This window comes from Capra hircus, chromosome 13, assembly GCF_001704415.2.
Source record: "Capra hircus breed San Clemente chromosome 13, ASM170441v1, whole genome shotgun sequence".
NCBI lineage: Eukaryota > Metazoa > Chordata > Mammalia > Artiodactyla > Bovidae > Capra > Capra hircus.
Window position 1 is genome coordinate 80,110,364 of NC_030820.1, and position 16,681 is coordinate 80,127,044.

General features: G+C 47.0%; 1 protein-coding gene across 3 annotated transcripts in view; it reads left to right on the forward strand.

Moving 5' to 3' along the window:
* The window catches only part of TSHZ2 (teashirt zinc finger homeobox 2), a 494,015-nt gene continuing 477,669 nt past the window's right edge, over window positions 336-16,681 (forward strand). For all 3 annotated transcript variants that reach the window (XR_001919091.1, XM_018058049.1, XM_018058048.1), the window contains exon 1: window positions 336-704. Coding sequence is in view for 2 of the 3 variants with exons in the window: in XM_018058049.1 (XP_017913538.1) it covers window positions 665-704 (40 nt within the window). In the remaining variant the exon portion in view is untranslated. The remainder of the gene's footprint in view (window positions 705-16,681) is intronic.

Sequence of the window (16,681 nt, forward strand, 5' to 3'; positions counted from 1 at the left end):
CGCATATCACTCAGAGACGGGGATCTGACAGCAGCCACAAACCGACAGTGAGAGATCTCTCTGCCCCCGGCGCGAATCCGCCATCGAGCCCGGCGAGGAAGAGGAAGACGAGGAGGTGGAGGTGCAGGAGGCCAGGAGAAGGAAGGAGCGAAGGAGGAACCCACCACCTTCCCAGGATTGTTTGTGTGTTGTTGTTTTTGTTTTTTTTTTTTCCTTATCTTTACGCGCGCGTGTGCGTCCCTCGTCCCTTCCATCCGAACCCGCTCTTGGATGTTTAATAAAGAAATCAAGTGTCTCAACAGTCACCAAAAAAAAAAAAAAAAACCAAACCAAAAAAAAAAAAAATTCCAAAAAGCAAAAACAAAAAGAGAGAGGAGAAAAAACAAAAAATCCAAAACCAAACAAACAAACAAGCAAGGCAGAACCAACCTCCACTTCACACCAGCCGGCACAGCCACCCGTGTCTTGCCTGCCACCCAGAGAGGGGGGTCTCCGGCCCCCGGTGGAGGAGTTGCAGGGACAGGGGGACAGAGGCCGAGCGACGCCCTGGGAGCCACCGGGCAGGAGGCGGAGGAGACCCGGAGAGGCGAGCGAGACAGCGGGCCCCCGCGCGCGGCGGCTCGGGGCTGGGGCGCCAGAAGTGGGACTGGAGCGAACTAGAGCGATGCCAAGGAGGAAGCAGCAGGCACCCAAGCGGGCGGCAGGTAAGAGACCCGGCTCCGCGCGGGGCGGCCCGGCCCGCCGGCCCGGGGCGCCAGCTCCTCGCCCGGGCGCCCCGCGACGCCACCCCCTCGCTTGCCTTTCGGGGGCGTCAGCTCCGGGTGCCCCTCTCTGCCCCGCGAATAACCCCGTCCTCGCTCGCCTTCTCCAGCCTCGCCTATCCTCCCCTTTCCAGGCTCCGGTTGGGGGGTGGGGGCAAGCTATCCCACCAAGCCTTTCCTCCTTAAACTTTTTTTCCCTCCACCCTCTACCCCACCCCTAACTTTCTCCCAGTCTGCTTCTTGCCTCTCGGGCCAAAGTTGCGCTGAGCTTTTGGGGTTCGCAGCGGGGAGCAGTCCTGCCGCCCCCGCCCCCCTCCGGGGGGTCGCTGCCAGTGGCTTCTGGCCTCAGGGGCCGGCGTTTCCTCTCGCGGGGGGTTTGGGGCGCTGAACTTTGAGCCGTGCCCCAGCCTAGGGCTGCAGGGCTGGCTCTGGGGCAAGGCATGGGAGTTCAGCTTTGATCGCCAAGGTGTAAAAAACCACCCCAGGAAAGGAACCTTTGAATCTGTTTTCTAAGAGGAGCCTCCTTTGGAAATCTAATCAACACTCTCCCTTCTCTTAAAAAAAAAAAAAAAAAGGGTGGGGGTTGGGGGGGGAATGCCCCTCGAACATTGAAACAGCTCTGGATTTTCTTTGCACGGAGTGAGTTGCAAACTTTCTAAATTGATTTGTGCGGTGGGAACTATCCCATTCGAATTCTTACCACCCCTTCCCCCCCTCCCCCAAAAAAAGAGAGAGAGGAACAGGTTAATGGATCAGGACATTAGAGCTTGTAAAGGATTTTTTTCTTCCTTTTGGGTTGCTTAATTGCTTTTTTAATAGTATGCTGGGGTTTTGTTTCTCGGAAGTGTAATATGAAAGTTCATTTTTCTCCTGCCAGACCCACCCACTGAAAAATCAGCTTTCCACTTGATTGCTAGTTTTGATTTGACATTTGATTGATCACCTGTCATCTCACTGCCTTTGATCTATTCATTCTTGATATATATCAATAAATCACTCACCATGGTAACTCAGAGTGCCAGTGACGCAAGCCTTGCCCTCTAGATTGAGAGCCAGACATGCACAATTATTATCTTGTTTGGCTTTTAATGTGGGCGTTTTTATTTCTTTGTGTCCTTCAGTTGAATCAGGCATTAGCAAAGAGCTTAAGTTTTTTCCTCTCCTTCTCTCTGTCTTTACCCTCAAGCTTTAAGGCAGCATCAGCGAAGGCTGGTCTTCTGCAGACCCCCCCCCCAATATTTCCTTCTGTTCCAACTGGAGCGAAACGTTAGGGAGAAGAAGTTCAGTGGAACACTTGCATAAACTTTGCAGAGCCTCCCTCAGAACAAATCCAAAGTTAGTCACAAATCTGGGCAAAGTGGGTGTTTGTGTCTGAACATGCTGGACCACCAAGCTCATCTTCCATCATGGCCTGATTCCAGCCAAGAATGGCAGGACATGTGCTTGGAGATATCCACAATTATCTTCCCTTTTGAGCGCAGAATTGCTTCTGAAACTGCGTATGGGTTGGTTCAAATTGCATGGGGAAATATCATTTATAAAGCTTTGATTCATTTATTTTCCAGTTGTTTCTCTAAGAGCAAAGTAATTTAGGTATTTTAGTACCGTATATATTTAGAACTTGCTTAGTCAATGAGGTGTTCTTTTTCCAACTCTAGCTACCTCTTTTTCGAACAGTTTCTTCCTCCTACCCCCGTCCCTTTCTACATTTAACTCACTTATTTTTTAAAACTTAGATTCCTTTGCAATCTGAACAGCTTTGGGGTATGCACTGGCCTTTGAGGCTCAGGAAGAGTAAGCTTGCTTCATCTAGGTCTAGCAACATAAGTTTAAGTATAGCTAGATTATTAGAGATAAAGTCCTTAGTGTTGTCCCACAAGAGAAGCCCGGGCAACATTCCAGCGAAGTGATACTGCCCTGAAAAGTACTCTTTTTTTCCCCCCCCTGTTGTTCCGGTAAAGGCCATCAACAATTAGGCAGTAATTTAAATTACCAGAATGACTGGACATGTCTCCTTTGGTAAGCTCATTACAAAAAGTGCATTGCTCAGAATTGCACTGCTTTGATTATAACTGTCCTCTGATCAATGAGGATTCAGGTGTGTATAACATAAAGCTGTATCACATTATTTAAATTAGATCCTTTTCATTAAGCTGGTATCTGTTGGCGTTCGCTTATCTGTTTACTGTCGTGTGTGAGTTAGAAAGTTCTGACTGTAGTTTCAGTTTCCTGGCATATTGTATTCCTAGCGTCTTTATGTGTTTGTTTTCTTGGCTTTTATTATTTTCACTGGAAGAAGTGGAAATCCTTGTCAAGCTGAAAGGGAATAATTCATTTTGTACACAATGCGGCCCCTCTTACGGTATTATTTACTCACATATTACTGAAGCGGATATTTTTCCACGTAATATTTCTTTCCTCTGAAGTCACCGATTCTATGCTCTGTTTTAGCTAAAGTGGTTATTCCCACGTAAAGTTAGCTGCTTTGAGATTCTTTTGCCAGTTAAGATTCAGGGAGAAGAACAAGGTGGGCTCCAGAACTGTGGCCATGCTAACTTTTATTACTGCTTAAAATTAAACAAAATACACAACTGTAAGTAATTATTCCCATGGGCTGATGTTGAAAGCTCGATTTCTAGCTTGATTAATGAATAATGTAAGATAGAAAAAGCCTGTGAGTGAATCAGAACGGAGGCTCTTTCCCAAGAACTGTTGGAGGCAGTTTGATTCCCTTGCATTATTAGTTTTAGGTTCCACATTTCAAGGAATCATTTACGGAACTTTCTAATAAAGCAGGTATGTGGATAGAATGAGGGAGATGATATTACAAGTGATGGGGAATGTTAGCCTTTACTGGTTATGTTCCTCCCTCCTTTAAGGGAAGGGCTGTGAGGTAGGCAGCTCTCTTTAAGGAAACAGCTAAGTCAGAACATTTCCCTTCGAAATGTCATTCTTCCTGGCTTTCTAACGCCACGCTCTTCCACCACACTATAACTTCGGGCAAGGAAGAAAGTTTAGAAAGCAGCCTGCAGTGCCCCAGGGGTTTGCGTACGTGTGTGTGTGTGTGTGTGTGTGTGTTCGCTTCCTTTGATATATATTTCATTCACCACTAAAATGTATCTACTTTTTAACCTGAAAATATTACAGGATTCTGTACCAGCATCTTTCCCCCCTATCCATTGCAGGGAAGACAGGGAAGATGGCAGAAAGGTAAAATAAAACAGGGCGGTGTTTTGATTTGTTTGTATTTTGCAGGACGCAGAGTCGTTAAAAATTTAACAGTGTAGACTTGCACCCTAACCCTTCTATTTCCTACAATCCATCGCAGCCTCTGCACACACACGTGCAGCATATTTTGCTTCACCATCTGAACTCTTGTTTTTATATAATGCCAGCCAATTCCAATAGGAAGCAACATCTTTGGAAATCATATATGTATGAATGTCTAACGTAAATATAAATTACAGGCTTCTGTCTATCGGAAGAGATGAAATGTTTTCTTTTTGCTGACTCTCAGAAGCTATCTGGTAATCTAGATCTCAGGAAAGTCTTGCAGGAAAGAACAGCTCTCTCAATTTATTTTGTTTATTTAATATGGAGATGAATAATGCAGATTTTGTTTTCATGAATGTCCTTGTGTGGCAGCAAACATTAGACTATTAGCAATCATTACTTAAAAGTTGCAATTTGCACCTTAATAGCACAGGTTATTTACGTGGGAAGCATATTCAGCAGGGACAGTTCGGAATGCTGCAGAGGAGGGCTGAGATGACCTGAGCCATCTCTTTTTCAGACTCATGATGGCAATGCCTAGATTAGCTGGCAAGGTCTCAGCAATAGGCAGACAGCTCAGGATGAAGTCTGGCAAGTGGCATGAGGTTCAAGAGAACTGGAAACAGGGTGGAGTCCCCACCCTGGCACTCTCACTTTGCTTTAGCATAGTTCAGAAAGACAAGTTCTCATCTTGAAGGTTTAAATATGCATGCTAGAGACCCTTTCACTTACCCAAACAGTATGATGTTTAACAGATGAATGGAAAATTAAAAAATACATACATACTGCCACCCCTAAAGGTGCTCAGCAGTGTGAACTGTTCAGACTATTCTTGTTGATTTAAGGCAGATCCCTGAAAAAAGAAAGGTACCTTGAAATCACACTGTCCACACAGTGTTTTGGGTGGAAATTGATGGTTTCACTGGTCCTTCTCCCCCTGCCCTCTGAGCCCCTTCTCCCTCCTCTCACCTCACCCTTAAAGACTCAGATTGAACGGGACAGCTCAAAAGCCCATTTGTTTTAGGCATTTATTGATTTCATTTTTAATCTGCCATATCAGGACACAATACACTGACCCTCATCAGCAGATTGCAAGTGACAGGGAGTTTAGTGGAAGCCAGGTAAGGAGGGGGCCTGAGAAACTTCTGGACAAGAAAAATCTTCTCCTGGCTTGGGGGTTGAAAATCAGAGCCCACTTCTGAGGAGGGTAGACGCATCCCTCAGAAACACTGTGCGTTTATTTTTCATCTTACATTTATTTTTCTCCCAGTATCCTCGACTCTGTTGCTAGTGTTCAGGAAACCTTCACGCCCAACAAATACCTCCTAGGCGTCTTTAGCAGTTCTGTCCCTAGAAGCATCTTGCCTTTTGCCACCTTCTCCAACGGAGGCTTATGCTTTCATTTCATCCCAGCTGACTTCTCACTCATTTGACAGAATTTCCCCAACTGGATAATACCTGGGTTGATCTATTTATCTTGGGAGTTGTACTCTCGATTGAGCAGGTTTTAAAGGGGCACTGAGCCTGGCATTATTTAAGGCCATTGAAACGAGGCTCTTCTGCTCATCACTGCAGCTGAGCTTAGGGAAATCGGCCAGGAGGAAAACCTAGGCCCTGTTCATGTTTATGCTGGGTCCGTAATTAGCTGACATGAGTTAAATGTCCAGAGTGGTGCTTCCTTCCCATCACTGGATTTGTACCATCAATTTTATTTAGGTATGTCATGGTCTAGGAAGACTCAGCCCCTATTTCAAAGGCAATGTCTGTGTCCACCCAAGTCCCCTTTAAAACACACAAAACTGCCTAACAAATTCTATATTAAGACCAGGCATACACAGAGTATCATTTTTGTTTGATGCACAGTCCGTTGGAAATGCATTAAACTAACAGAGAGTGTCTTGCATCGCTTCCCTAAAGCAGTGCTTTTTCATTACATATTTAATTACAATCAAATTGAGCGACTTTTATAAAAAAAAATCGCAGTGGTATTAAAAGAAGCTCGGAACACAATAATTCTGTTGCTTTGCAAGTTCAGAACGTTGCTGTATTTTTATTCCTTTGGGAGAAATTTATTTTCATTTTCTAATGTTGGGGTAAATACAGAATGTCTTCTTCTCTCTAATCTGTTACCAGAGATCTCATCCTTCTCCCTTCCTCGAACCTCTTCACCGTGGAAGAGGTTTTTTTAAAATATATTATTTTTCAGTAATTTGGAACAATGTGTATTTTTATAATTATTTTAAGTTTCCTAAGTTCCAGTGAAAGTTAGAAATTCTCCTGTTCCTTAGGGTGACCTTTGGCAAGCAGCTCTATGGTTATGAATGAGCTTAGTCATTCTAACCACATAAGAAAAAGCTTGTTGAGACTGCCTGATTACCTGGATGTTGCAGGGGGGAAAACACACTCTATCATTACAGGCCCCTATATACCACACTGTTTTCACTGGATTTATCATTTTTTTCCCTGCTACTGACGTGTCAATCACTTGTTTTAGGAACTTCTTTTTTTCCTTTCCGGGAGAAGGGATATGTTTAGCATGTAAAAGTTGATTTCAAGATATTCTGGGTCTTTGAGAAATGAGAATAAAAATGAGAGACTTTAGAGCCCAAATGTGCTTCTGGACTCTGTCTGCGGAGTCAGAGGACGCGTGTGCAGGTCGTAGTTGCGTCTGGACTTATCCTCAGCAGCATGGCCGTGTTTGCGTTACTTGTTTTGTCAGAGGGTGACTATTGGACTCCGGTCCTTTCCGAAGAAGATATTATATATAAATATACATACGTGACCTGGCAGAGGAGAAATGTGAGATGCAGGTGGGGGTTGCTGATGTGTTTGTTTCCAAAGCAAACTCCGTGGATGAAATGAGTAAATACTTTGGAGGGGTCGAAGGTTGCTGAAGCGGCCACGTGGGGTTGCCAGCTGCCGCCCCAGCCTTCTGCTTTCCCTCCGAGGAGAAACATGTCCCCGTGGGCGTTCCCACACATGTGGCGATGCCAAAGTGATGCTGAAAACGCTAAAAAAATTGAGAAATTAAAATTCAGGATGCATGGCTAGCTAATCCTGTTATTAATATATCAGTATTATTTAGCTATGCTTAACAACTGGGAATGCACAATGCAAAAGTTTTAGAGATAATGAGCTTAGAGAAATTACATGGGGCAAAAAATACCTGGATCCTATTGGAAAGGATTTGTCTTGAATTTTGCTCATCTAAATAAGAGTTTCCTTTCCATTTGTGTTAATTTAGAAAATAGTTTCAGTATCCCTCTACCTACTACCCAACCTGAAACAGGGTCTAACAAAGCTCTCTCTGGAAGTACAAAGATATAGGACATTGCAATGGACACCCCCTTTCTCAAAATAGTTTTAGAAAACCAAATGTGGGCTTGAAAACTAAAAGCAAAGCCTCCAGGAGCTCTATAACATAGCCAGTTCAGGGTTCAAGATTGAAAACTTTGTTTCGGCAGGGTAAGAAGAAAATAGCATTGCATCGTAACTACACATCTCCCCCGGCACAGGAGGAGCAGTGAAGCAGGAAAGATTTTTAAGGAGCTTTTTAGCTCTTTTGCATGTCTCTCCAAAGACTAATTTAATTGAAAAGCTGTAGTGTCCATTTATGCTGAAGGAAAAACCGTGTATTTCTGTAAAGCTGCTAGATGGTAAGGTGGATTTTTTTTTAAAAAGCCAGCATTCTGCAGTTTCAGTACAAAAATTAACTATCACTGGTCTTAATTAGTTGAGTGCTTTCAGAGCTGAGTGAATACTCTGAAATCACCTCTGAGCTTTCTCCTTCAAGCTACATCCAAGTCATTTCTATGGAAATTATACAGTGTAGGTATTAACGTGGGCAGAACACAGTTATTGTTTTTAATGAAAACAGCTACGAGGGGCAGAATGAGACAAAAACAGAGTTGGCGGTGGCCATACTGTCTGTAATGGATCTGGAGGAAACCTCCTGAAATGTTTTACTGTGTCATGAAAAAAATCCATGAGATCTGGCTGTTGGTGACGTGGGAGATTCGAAAAGAAGACAGAAGGTCAAGGTATTCTATAGGGGAGATTTGTATGAGCAGAAGCAGCCGCGTGTACATATTTCTATATAAACTGCAAGGGGCTGACTTTAAATCACTTCCATTTATCAGATGCTTAGATTTTTCTATGTATTTAGAAGCCTCTCTCTTTTAACCCCAGGGAGATACAAATCGCTTCTGGGCCAAGATGATGCTGTAGAGAAGAGTTAAATCTATTCTGTGTACAGAAAAAAAAAATGCCAAAATGAAAAGCTATGTAAGCACATTTTATATTAGAGTTGCCTTTAGCTATTCTCCTGTATTAGAAAGTTGGGTATGTGGCTGTGCCCATCCTCTTGTTTTCTCCCTTGGGATTAGGTGTAGGCTGTGGAAGGGCTATGGAAGAGAAGGAAACGACCTGGGCTAGGTGTAGGCTGTGGAAGGACTGTGGAAGAGAAGGAAACGACCTGGACTAGGTGTAGGCTGTGGAAGGACTATGGAAGAGAAGGAAACGACCTGGGCTAGGTGTAGGCTGTGGAAGGGCTATGAAAGAGAAGGAAACGACCTGGACTAGGTGTAGGCTGTGGAAGGACTATGGAAGAGAAGGAAACGACCTGGGTTCTGGTTACCGCTCCCCCACCCTAGTTAAGGGGCCCTGGGCCAGCTCAGAGATAAACCTTACTCTAGAGAATAAGAGTGTGAGTCAGGAGTCAGACTAACCCAAGTTCAAATCCTTAAGGCTTCTTTGTTGGAGGTTTATCTTTGGACCAGTTGCTCAGATCTCCCCAAGTGTTCCATCCTGCGAGTCAGGGCTGAGAACCTCCACTCTTTCCCAATGGCATACAGGATACCTTCTAACCCGAGGGCGTTCGTCTTCCGGTGTCATGGGTTTTTGCCTTTTCATACTGTTCCTGGGGCTCTCGGGGCAAGAATACTGGAGTGGCTTGCCATTCCCTTCTCCAGTGGACCACGTTTTGTCAGAACTCTCCACCATGACCCGTCCGTCTTGGGTGGCCCTAGGCGGCATGGCTCACAGCTTCGTTGAGTTGCCACAACAGGGCTGTGATCCATGAAGTGGAATCATAGTTCTTCTTAAGACTCAGGATTTTGGAAAGGATGATACAAACGCGTCAAAACTGCTTGGGGCCACACCTAACAGAGTCGCTATATCTTTGTCCCAAAAAACAGACCATGAAAAATATGTACCAGAAGGGACGCAAGCAACCTGCCGGCTGTCATGGGACCAGAGGCTCAGGGCCCAGAAGAAATCAGACGTGGGTGCCTTTTGAGTTTTAAAACTGGAGTATAATCACTCAGTAGTGGTTTAGCCTTTTCTGAGAAAGAGTCGTGCTGAACAGGTTGGAACCCTGTCCCAGCTCAAAAAAAAAAAAAAAAAATATATATATATATATATATATCCCAAGGAATAGTAATTATAACCCTAGCAACAACAAATATAACACCTGTAATGATGATATTTGTCCCTACCGAAGTGTTTTTTATATACCAAGCATTTTACCAGGCGTTTCATGAATTTTACAATCATTCCTTCAAGCCACAGTTATTTTCCGAGTTCTTACTGTGTGCCCAGCCCTGTTCTGGCCACTGGGATCCTCAGGGGTATTAGGATGGGGATGGTCCCTGGGGATCTTACCCTCCAGTTGGGGGAAGGCAAAGAATTTAACAAAGAGAAAAGATAACTTTCACATAGAAGAAAGCTCTACAGTGACCACATTTTATAAAAGAACAGGATGGGGCAACATTCGTGTGGGTGGTCAGAGACCTGCGTGAGGTGGGAACCCTTGAGCGGAGTCCTAGAACATTCCTATGAGTTAGATGCTAGAACAGTATCTTTATTTCCTGAGTGGGATCTGAGTAGCCTGTAGGGCAAGTCATCCACCGCCATGCAGTGGCCGAGTTGGTCTGAAACTCTCCGCTTCCAAGACCCAGGCACTTGATCCGCTGTGGCACTTTACCTGGAAGAGCCACAGTAATTTGCCAGCGAAGGACCCTCAGTTCCCGTTCTTCCGGGGCATCTGTGGTGATGTCCAAACCTGGTGGTGGGGCGGATCCTGAGAACGCTGACAGAGGATGTTGCCCTCTGTGGCCGCCCCAGCTGGAATCTGAGGACCATCCGCAGTTCACGAAGCCGGCCCTTCCTCTTCATGTGTGTATACTTGCGTTCACGCGTTCATTCACCCCACAGCAGCTGCCTGTCCACCTACTATGTGCCAGGCATTGATCCTGGCACCAGGATACTGAAGTAGGGAGGATCCCAGCAAATATTCTTGGGGGTGAGGCCAAAAAGCTAATGAACAAATAAATATATAATATTGAATAATCCTAATGGCAATTCAAAAAAAAAAAAAAAGAAAAACTGAATTGGAATGAGTGGACTAGAGAGGGATAGAGAGTTGCTATTTTGTGGAAAGTGGTTGGGGGGTGACATTTGATCAGACCGTGAGGAACTAGCCATGTACAGATCTGGGAGAAGCCCTTCAGGCAGATGAGGCAGTGAACACCCGAGGTCGGAAGTGTCTCGTATGCCTGAGGAATACGTAGGAGGCCGCTGTGTCTGGAGCAGATGAAGACGGGAGAAAGGCAGGACAGGCCCTCCTAGATCCGAATCTAAGTGTGATGGCTCCCTGTCGTCCTTGCTCAGCCGCCGCGTCGTGCCCAGCTCTTTGCGACCCCATGGACTGCAGCGCACCAGGCTCCCCTGTCCTTCACCATCTCCTGGAGTTTGCTCAAACTCCCTTGTGTCGGTGATGCCATCCAACCGTCTCATCCTCTGTCGTCCCCTTCTCCTCCTGCCTTCAGTCTTTCCCAGCATCAGGGTCTTTCCCAGTGAGTCCCTGCAGGGTTCAAGCAGTGGAGTGATGCCGTCTGACTGGGTTTTTAGTAGGACAGAGGTGGTGGTGGTGAAGATGGTGAAGTCGCTCAGTCGTGTCCGACTCTTTGCGACCCCGTGGACTGTAACCTGCTAGGCTTCTCTGTCCGTGGGATTCTCCAGGCAAGAATACTGGAGTGGATTGCCATTTCCTTCTCCAGGGAGAACAGAGGTGCTTGTGTATATTTCAGAGCTGGTGGTGGACTTTGGCGTGTTCATCCACTCAGCACTTACTCGGCCCCTCGGTGATGGTGACCAGGATGCTTAGAACGATCCCAGGCTCCTCTGTCCACGGGATTCTCCGGGCCAGAACACTGCAGTGGGTAGTCATTCCCTTCTCCAGGGCACCTTCCCAACCCAGGGATCGAACTCAGGTCTTCTGCATTGCAGGCAGATTCTCTACCATCTGAGCCACCAGGGAGGCCTGATAGAAGTGACACCTGAAGGTAAAAACACATGCCTGGGCTTTAGGGAGGCAATGACAGGTATGAGGATGGGTGGCACCTCTCAGGCCATGGAAAGAATAAGCAATATCGAAACCTAAGCAGATCTGGGGTCCACTGCAGCTCCTCCCTACTTGACTGGCCCCCAGTGTGCTTGGAGGGGGGGTCCCTTAACCTTGCTGCGCCTCGGTCTCCCCACCTGGCGGATGGGGATGTGGTGTTGCTCACTCTGCACTGTGGTTGTGGCGATCGGACGCTGTGATGCCACTGAGGCCCCCGTGCAGTCTCTGGCATCCTCTCCGTACATGGATTTATGTTCTGTTTTCTGTAGGAATTCTGGGAGATTTCTAGGCACTTGAATTAGCCCTTCTATTTATTAGGCACTAAATAAATATTTCCTGATGAATGAATACATGAGGCTATAAATAAGTAAATGAATAAATACTTTAATTAGCGTGTTACTTTGTATACTAATTAATTAATTTCGAGTATAAGGATCTCTTTTACTCCTCTAAAATTTTTTGGCTGACCTCTGTACCGATCATGATCATAGCTGCACTTTGAATATTTATCAATGTAGGAAATGCTAATGACAAAAAGATGGCGATTTTACTGAGAAGCTTGTGTTTTGTTCATCATGACATCCTCTGGCTTCAGTTGACGAGCAGTAATTCACCTTTTTCTCAGTAAATACTGTTTGTTCATCTTATGGAGAGTGCTTGCTGCTACTACGGATTGGTAGACTTCCTCCTTAAGTCCAGACTCTGGGGGAGGCAAAGGGGCTAGGGATTCTCCTTTCAGACTGCAGACGTGTCTCTCTCTCTCTCTCTGCCTTTCTGTCTCTCTCTGTCTGTCTGTCTGTCTCTCTCTCTTCCTCTCTCTGCTGCCAGGTGCAGTGGTTCCCTGCCAGCATCACCCAGGGGCTCCCAGCCTCCCAGGGTTGGGCATCTCCCCCTCCCCCACTGGAACCCTGCGCTCATCCCCTCGGGCCCAAGGCAGCAGAGCTTAGGGGTTGTTAAGCTAATGGGAGAAGACTATAGGCTGTTTCCTGGTAACGCCTTCTTCACTTTTTAATTGTCACCTGCAGATAAGTGCTTGGCAGAAGAAAGAAGGGAGATTGGCTGGTGCCTGTTAAGGAATATCTTAGGACAGAGAGCCTGGAGTTAGCCAAAAGTACTGGGGAATTTTTCTGCCTGCCTTAGGACCTTTATTTAACCAATGCGTTGAAGGTCTGTTGGGTACCAGGTCCTGTGGAAGGTGCTGGAACCAGAGGCTTGAGTCAAAATTTGACAAAAGGCCTGCCTTCTTGAGGCTTATATTTGTGTGGCAGATGGGTCCCAAACAAGCAAGCAGAGGCCCGTCACCCTGTGTCAGGGAGTGGGGTGTGCAAGAGAGAAAAGGGAGGGTGAGGGGTCCCGTGTCCCAGGAGGATGAGCTGTCTTAGATAAGACCATCAGCAGAGGCCCCTCCTCTCCGTGCAGGCGCTGTGACTCTGGGTTCTAGGAAGGTTGCAGAGAGCACAGGGTGATTCTCTGGGGAAGCTGGGTGCAGGGGTGGGGAGGTCGGGGGGCTGGAGCTGCTGCAGGATCTGCCCGAGCGACAAGGGGACCGGGGCGGCTGGAGCAGAGGGAAAGCGGGCGAACAGTGGAGCCGGGGAATTAGACGGACGCCGAGGTGCTCGAGGACCAAGACGCCGCAAACGAAGCCAAGGTTCTAACCGAATGGGAAGCCTCGGAGGGCGAGGGCGCAGCGAGAGACGGGTTTGACTGAGGCCTTTACAGGATCGTGCTGCTGGCATATTAGTTCTCACCGCCCAAGGCTGCAAGCGCAGGTGGCTCAGTGCGCTGAGCCTGCAACCTGTGCACTGAGCCAGGAATCCGCCTGCGATACAGGAGGCCCCGGGCTCCGTCCGCAGGTCGGGAAGGCCCCCTGGAGAAGCGCATGGCTACCCACTCCAGTATTGTGTGCCAGGAGAATTCCATGGACCGAGGAGCCTGGTGGGCTTTAGTCACTGGGATCTCAGGGTCAGAGACGACTGAGCATGCACGCACACAAAGGTTGTCAGCAAATTGACCCCTTTGGAGGCTCCTGTCCATCTAGTCAAAACCTGGTGATGATAGGGACCAGACTGATGGGGGAGAAGATGGGAAACTTGGTCCAAAGATAGACAAGACGTGCAGAAAAGTGCAGGTGGGTGTCAGTGAAAAAGAGCATACTGAGAACTGCACGTGAAAACTTCACTGTATTTATCCTTTTATCTTCTTGAATTCTTTCTCTGGCTTCTTTCCTGTAGTTGTACAGAAGGTTCTTACTGAACAATGTCAGTCTGCCGTTTTCGGAGCCGTGGTGGGAAGAGGGGAAATTGTTTGGCGCGGCCTTGACTCTAGACGTGGCTGTGCAGGGGGAGGCTAGTCAGTCTTGGAGTTGCGTCTCCCCAGCCCATCAGACAATACAGTGTCAGGGCAGCGGGGTGCACCCTGGGGTCAGACAGAGGGGCTTCCACCCTGGGGTGAGGGCAGCAGGGTGCACCCTGGGATCAGACAGAGGGGCTTCCACCCTGGGGTCAGGGCAGCGGGGTGCACCCTGGGGTCAGACAGAGGGGCTTCCACCCTGGGGTCAGGGCAGCAGGGTGCACCCTGGGGTCAGACAGAGGGGCTTCCACCCTGGGGTGAGGGCAGCAGGGTGCACGCTGGGGTCAGACCATCGGACTTCCACCCTGGGGTGAGGGCAGCGAGGTGCACCCTGGGGTCAGACCGTCGGGCTTCCATTTCTTTCCCGTCAGGCATTTCCTTGCTGTGTCAACTCAAGTACCTTTACCTCCCAAACTTTCAATTTCCTTATTTGCAAAACAGACCTACTAGGAAGACTGATCTCGCTGGGTTTCTACAAGGATTCACTGAGATAAATCCGGTAACATGCTTAGTACGTGGCGTACATGGGACAGGGTCAAGGACATCTAGTCACTGCATTGAGTGAGTGAAGTCGCTCAGTCGTGTCCGACTCTTTGCGACCCCATGGACTGTAGCCTACCAGGCTCCTCTGTCCATGTGATTTTCCAGGCAAGAGTACTGGAGTGGATTGCCATTTTCTTCTCCAAGTCACTGCATTAACAAGTTAGTAATTGTCCCCATGCCTCGATTTCCTGATTGGTAGAGATATTGGAAACTCCCGCCTGCGTGCTTGGGAGGAGCGAAGTCTGAACACTTGCAAAACCCTCAGAACCATGCCTTGTACACAGTGAGAGCTCGTTGAATGATAAGTTACTAAAATCGTCACCATGACTCTGAGCTTATGACCTTGAAGGGATCTTACATCTTATTTGCTTTGTGTCCACAAAGCCTGGCAGAGTTGGTGCTCAATAAATATGGTTGAAAAGAATGAATGACAGTGATGTGATTATTAGGCATTAAAGTGAAAAAGCCCAAGGAGATAAATAAAGGTGCGTCTCTGGGAAGCAGGAAAGTAGAGAGGAACTGGGGCTGCCGTTTCCTCAGCAATGGAGACCCCTAATGGCCGCCTCCTCTGCCCAGGCGTGGAAGTGCGCTGTACACCATGGCTTCACGAGGAAAGCAAGCCCATCTCTACGAGGTTTTAAAGCCAGCGCCAAGTTGCTTCAGTCGTGTCCGACTCTCTGACCCCATGGACTGTAGCCCGCCAGGCTCCTCTGTCCATGGAATTCTCCAGGCAAGAATGCTGGAGTGGGTTGCGAGGCCCTCCTCCAGGGAATCTTCCCAACCCAGGGATCGACCCTGTGGCTCCCGCATTGGCGGGCAAGTTCTTTACCGCTAGCGCCACCTGGGAAGCCCGTCCAGAGTTGCCCCCTTATGTGCTGTCGCACCACTGGGGACACAGACAGTTTTAAGTAGCAGGAAGGCAAGAAGTGAAAACAGTATCACTTGTTCAATACTGGCTCAACTCCTCTGATTCAATCAAGAAGAAAGTCTCCTTTGGTGTTAGCCTGCCTTAAACACCGCTCTCCAATTTGTTTATCCCACAAATTCAGAGACCATCGTGAGCAACAGTGGATACTAAAATATTAACGCTTGGATTTTTCATTGTCCGATAACCATCACTTATGGCAAATGTGACTGACTGTACTGACATAAGTTTTCATTTTTAGATAAAATTATTTCAGTAAATAAAAGAGAGAATTATCATAGAGAAAGCGGTTGTTGAGGGGAGGGTCTCACACAGACCATGAGGATGGGGCAGAATGGCTAACCGTGAGGACGCCCCGGACGCCCAGAGCCTGAGCAGGGCAGGGATTCACGAACCAGCTGCGAGCTGCAGTTGCCAAGTCACACTCAGGTCAGAGAAACGCCCGGAAAACAGAGGCTCTCATGAGCACTTCAAAAACTTTAAAAATCAGAAGGAACTTCCCCTCCCAGGATATCAGAGAAAAGCTCTGGAAAGTGTTTGCTGGCCCGGGAAACTGCAAGTATGGAAGGAGAGGGAATAATGTTCTGGTTTCGCATCTGGAAGAGAGCAGTGGTTCTCAACTGTTATTTAGTATCCTCCTCACTTGGAAAATGTGTTAAAATGCAAACCTACAAATTCCCAGACCAGAGCCTAGTGGTTCTGAGCCCATAGGGTGGAGTTGAGGCCCAGGAATCAATTTTAGGCACCCACTAAGGCTTTGAACTACAGGATATAGGGGAAATATCTAAGATCTCTCCTCCTCCTTCTCATCCTTGTTCTCCTTTGCTTTCACGCTCTCTCTCTCAATTGCAAATGCAAAAGCATTTATACACTTAATAATTATTTCTAGAGTCCATTTTCACTTCTGGCTTTTAGTCAATGGAAAAAATATAAGTAGTCTCTCTTTTTCACTCTCCCTTCCTCTTGACAATGGCCTGTACTTTTAGAAATTGTGAGAACAATGTCCCCAAATGTATTTCCACAGGGAAACATGCCCATTTATGCACTGGTCTGTCTGGTCACAACACAAAATATCAGAGTCCAGAGAACTCAGTCAAGAAGGAGAAAGACAGTCAGTCCAACAGAGTATGTAGCAAGGACTCCATCTGCTTGGGAGCTGGCTGACACCCCGGTACCAAGTCAAGAGGCAAGAAAGAAACGAAAGGAACCTCCTAGACCCAGTTCTTTATTTATTATACTGTCTGAAATTTTGGGAACTCTTGGCAGAAAGGACAGAAAACCTCGTTTTATTCTTTGAAACCTCCTTCACTTTCTTGTTATCTTTCGTGTAGGCTCATCCCCTCTTCAGCATTACCTCTTTTTTTCTTGATCCATTTCCTTTGTTCTTTCCTGATTCTTCCCAGTAAACAGACTTCCAAGCCCCTTCTA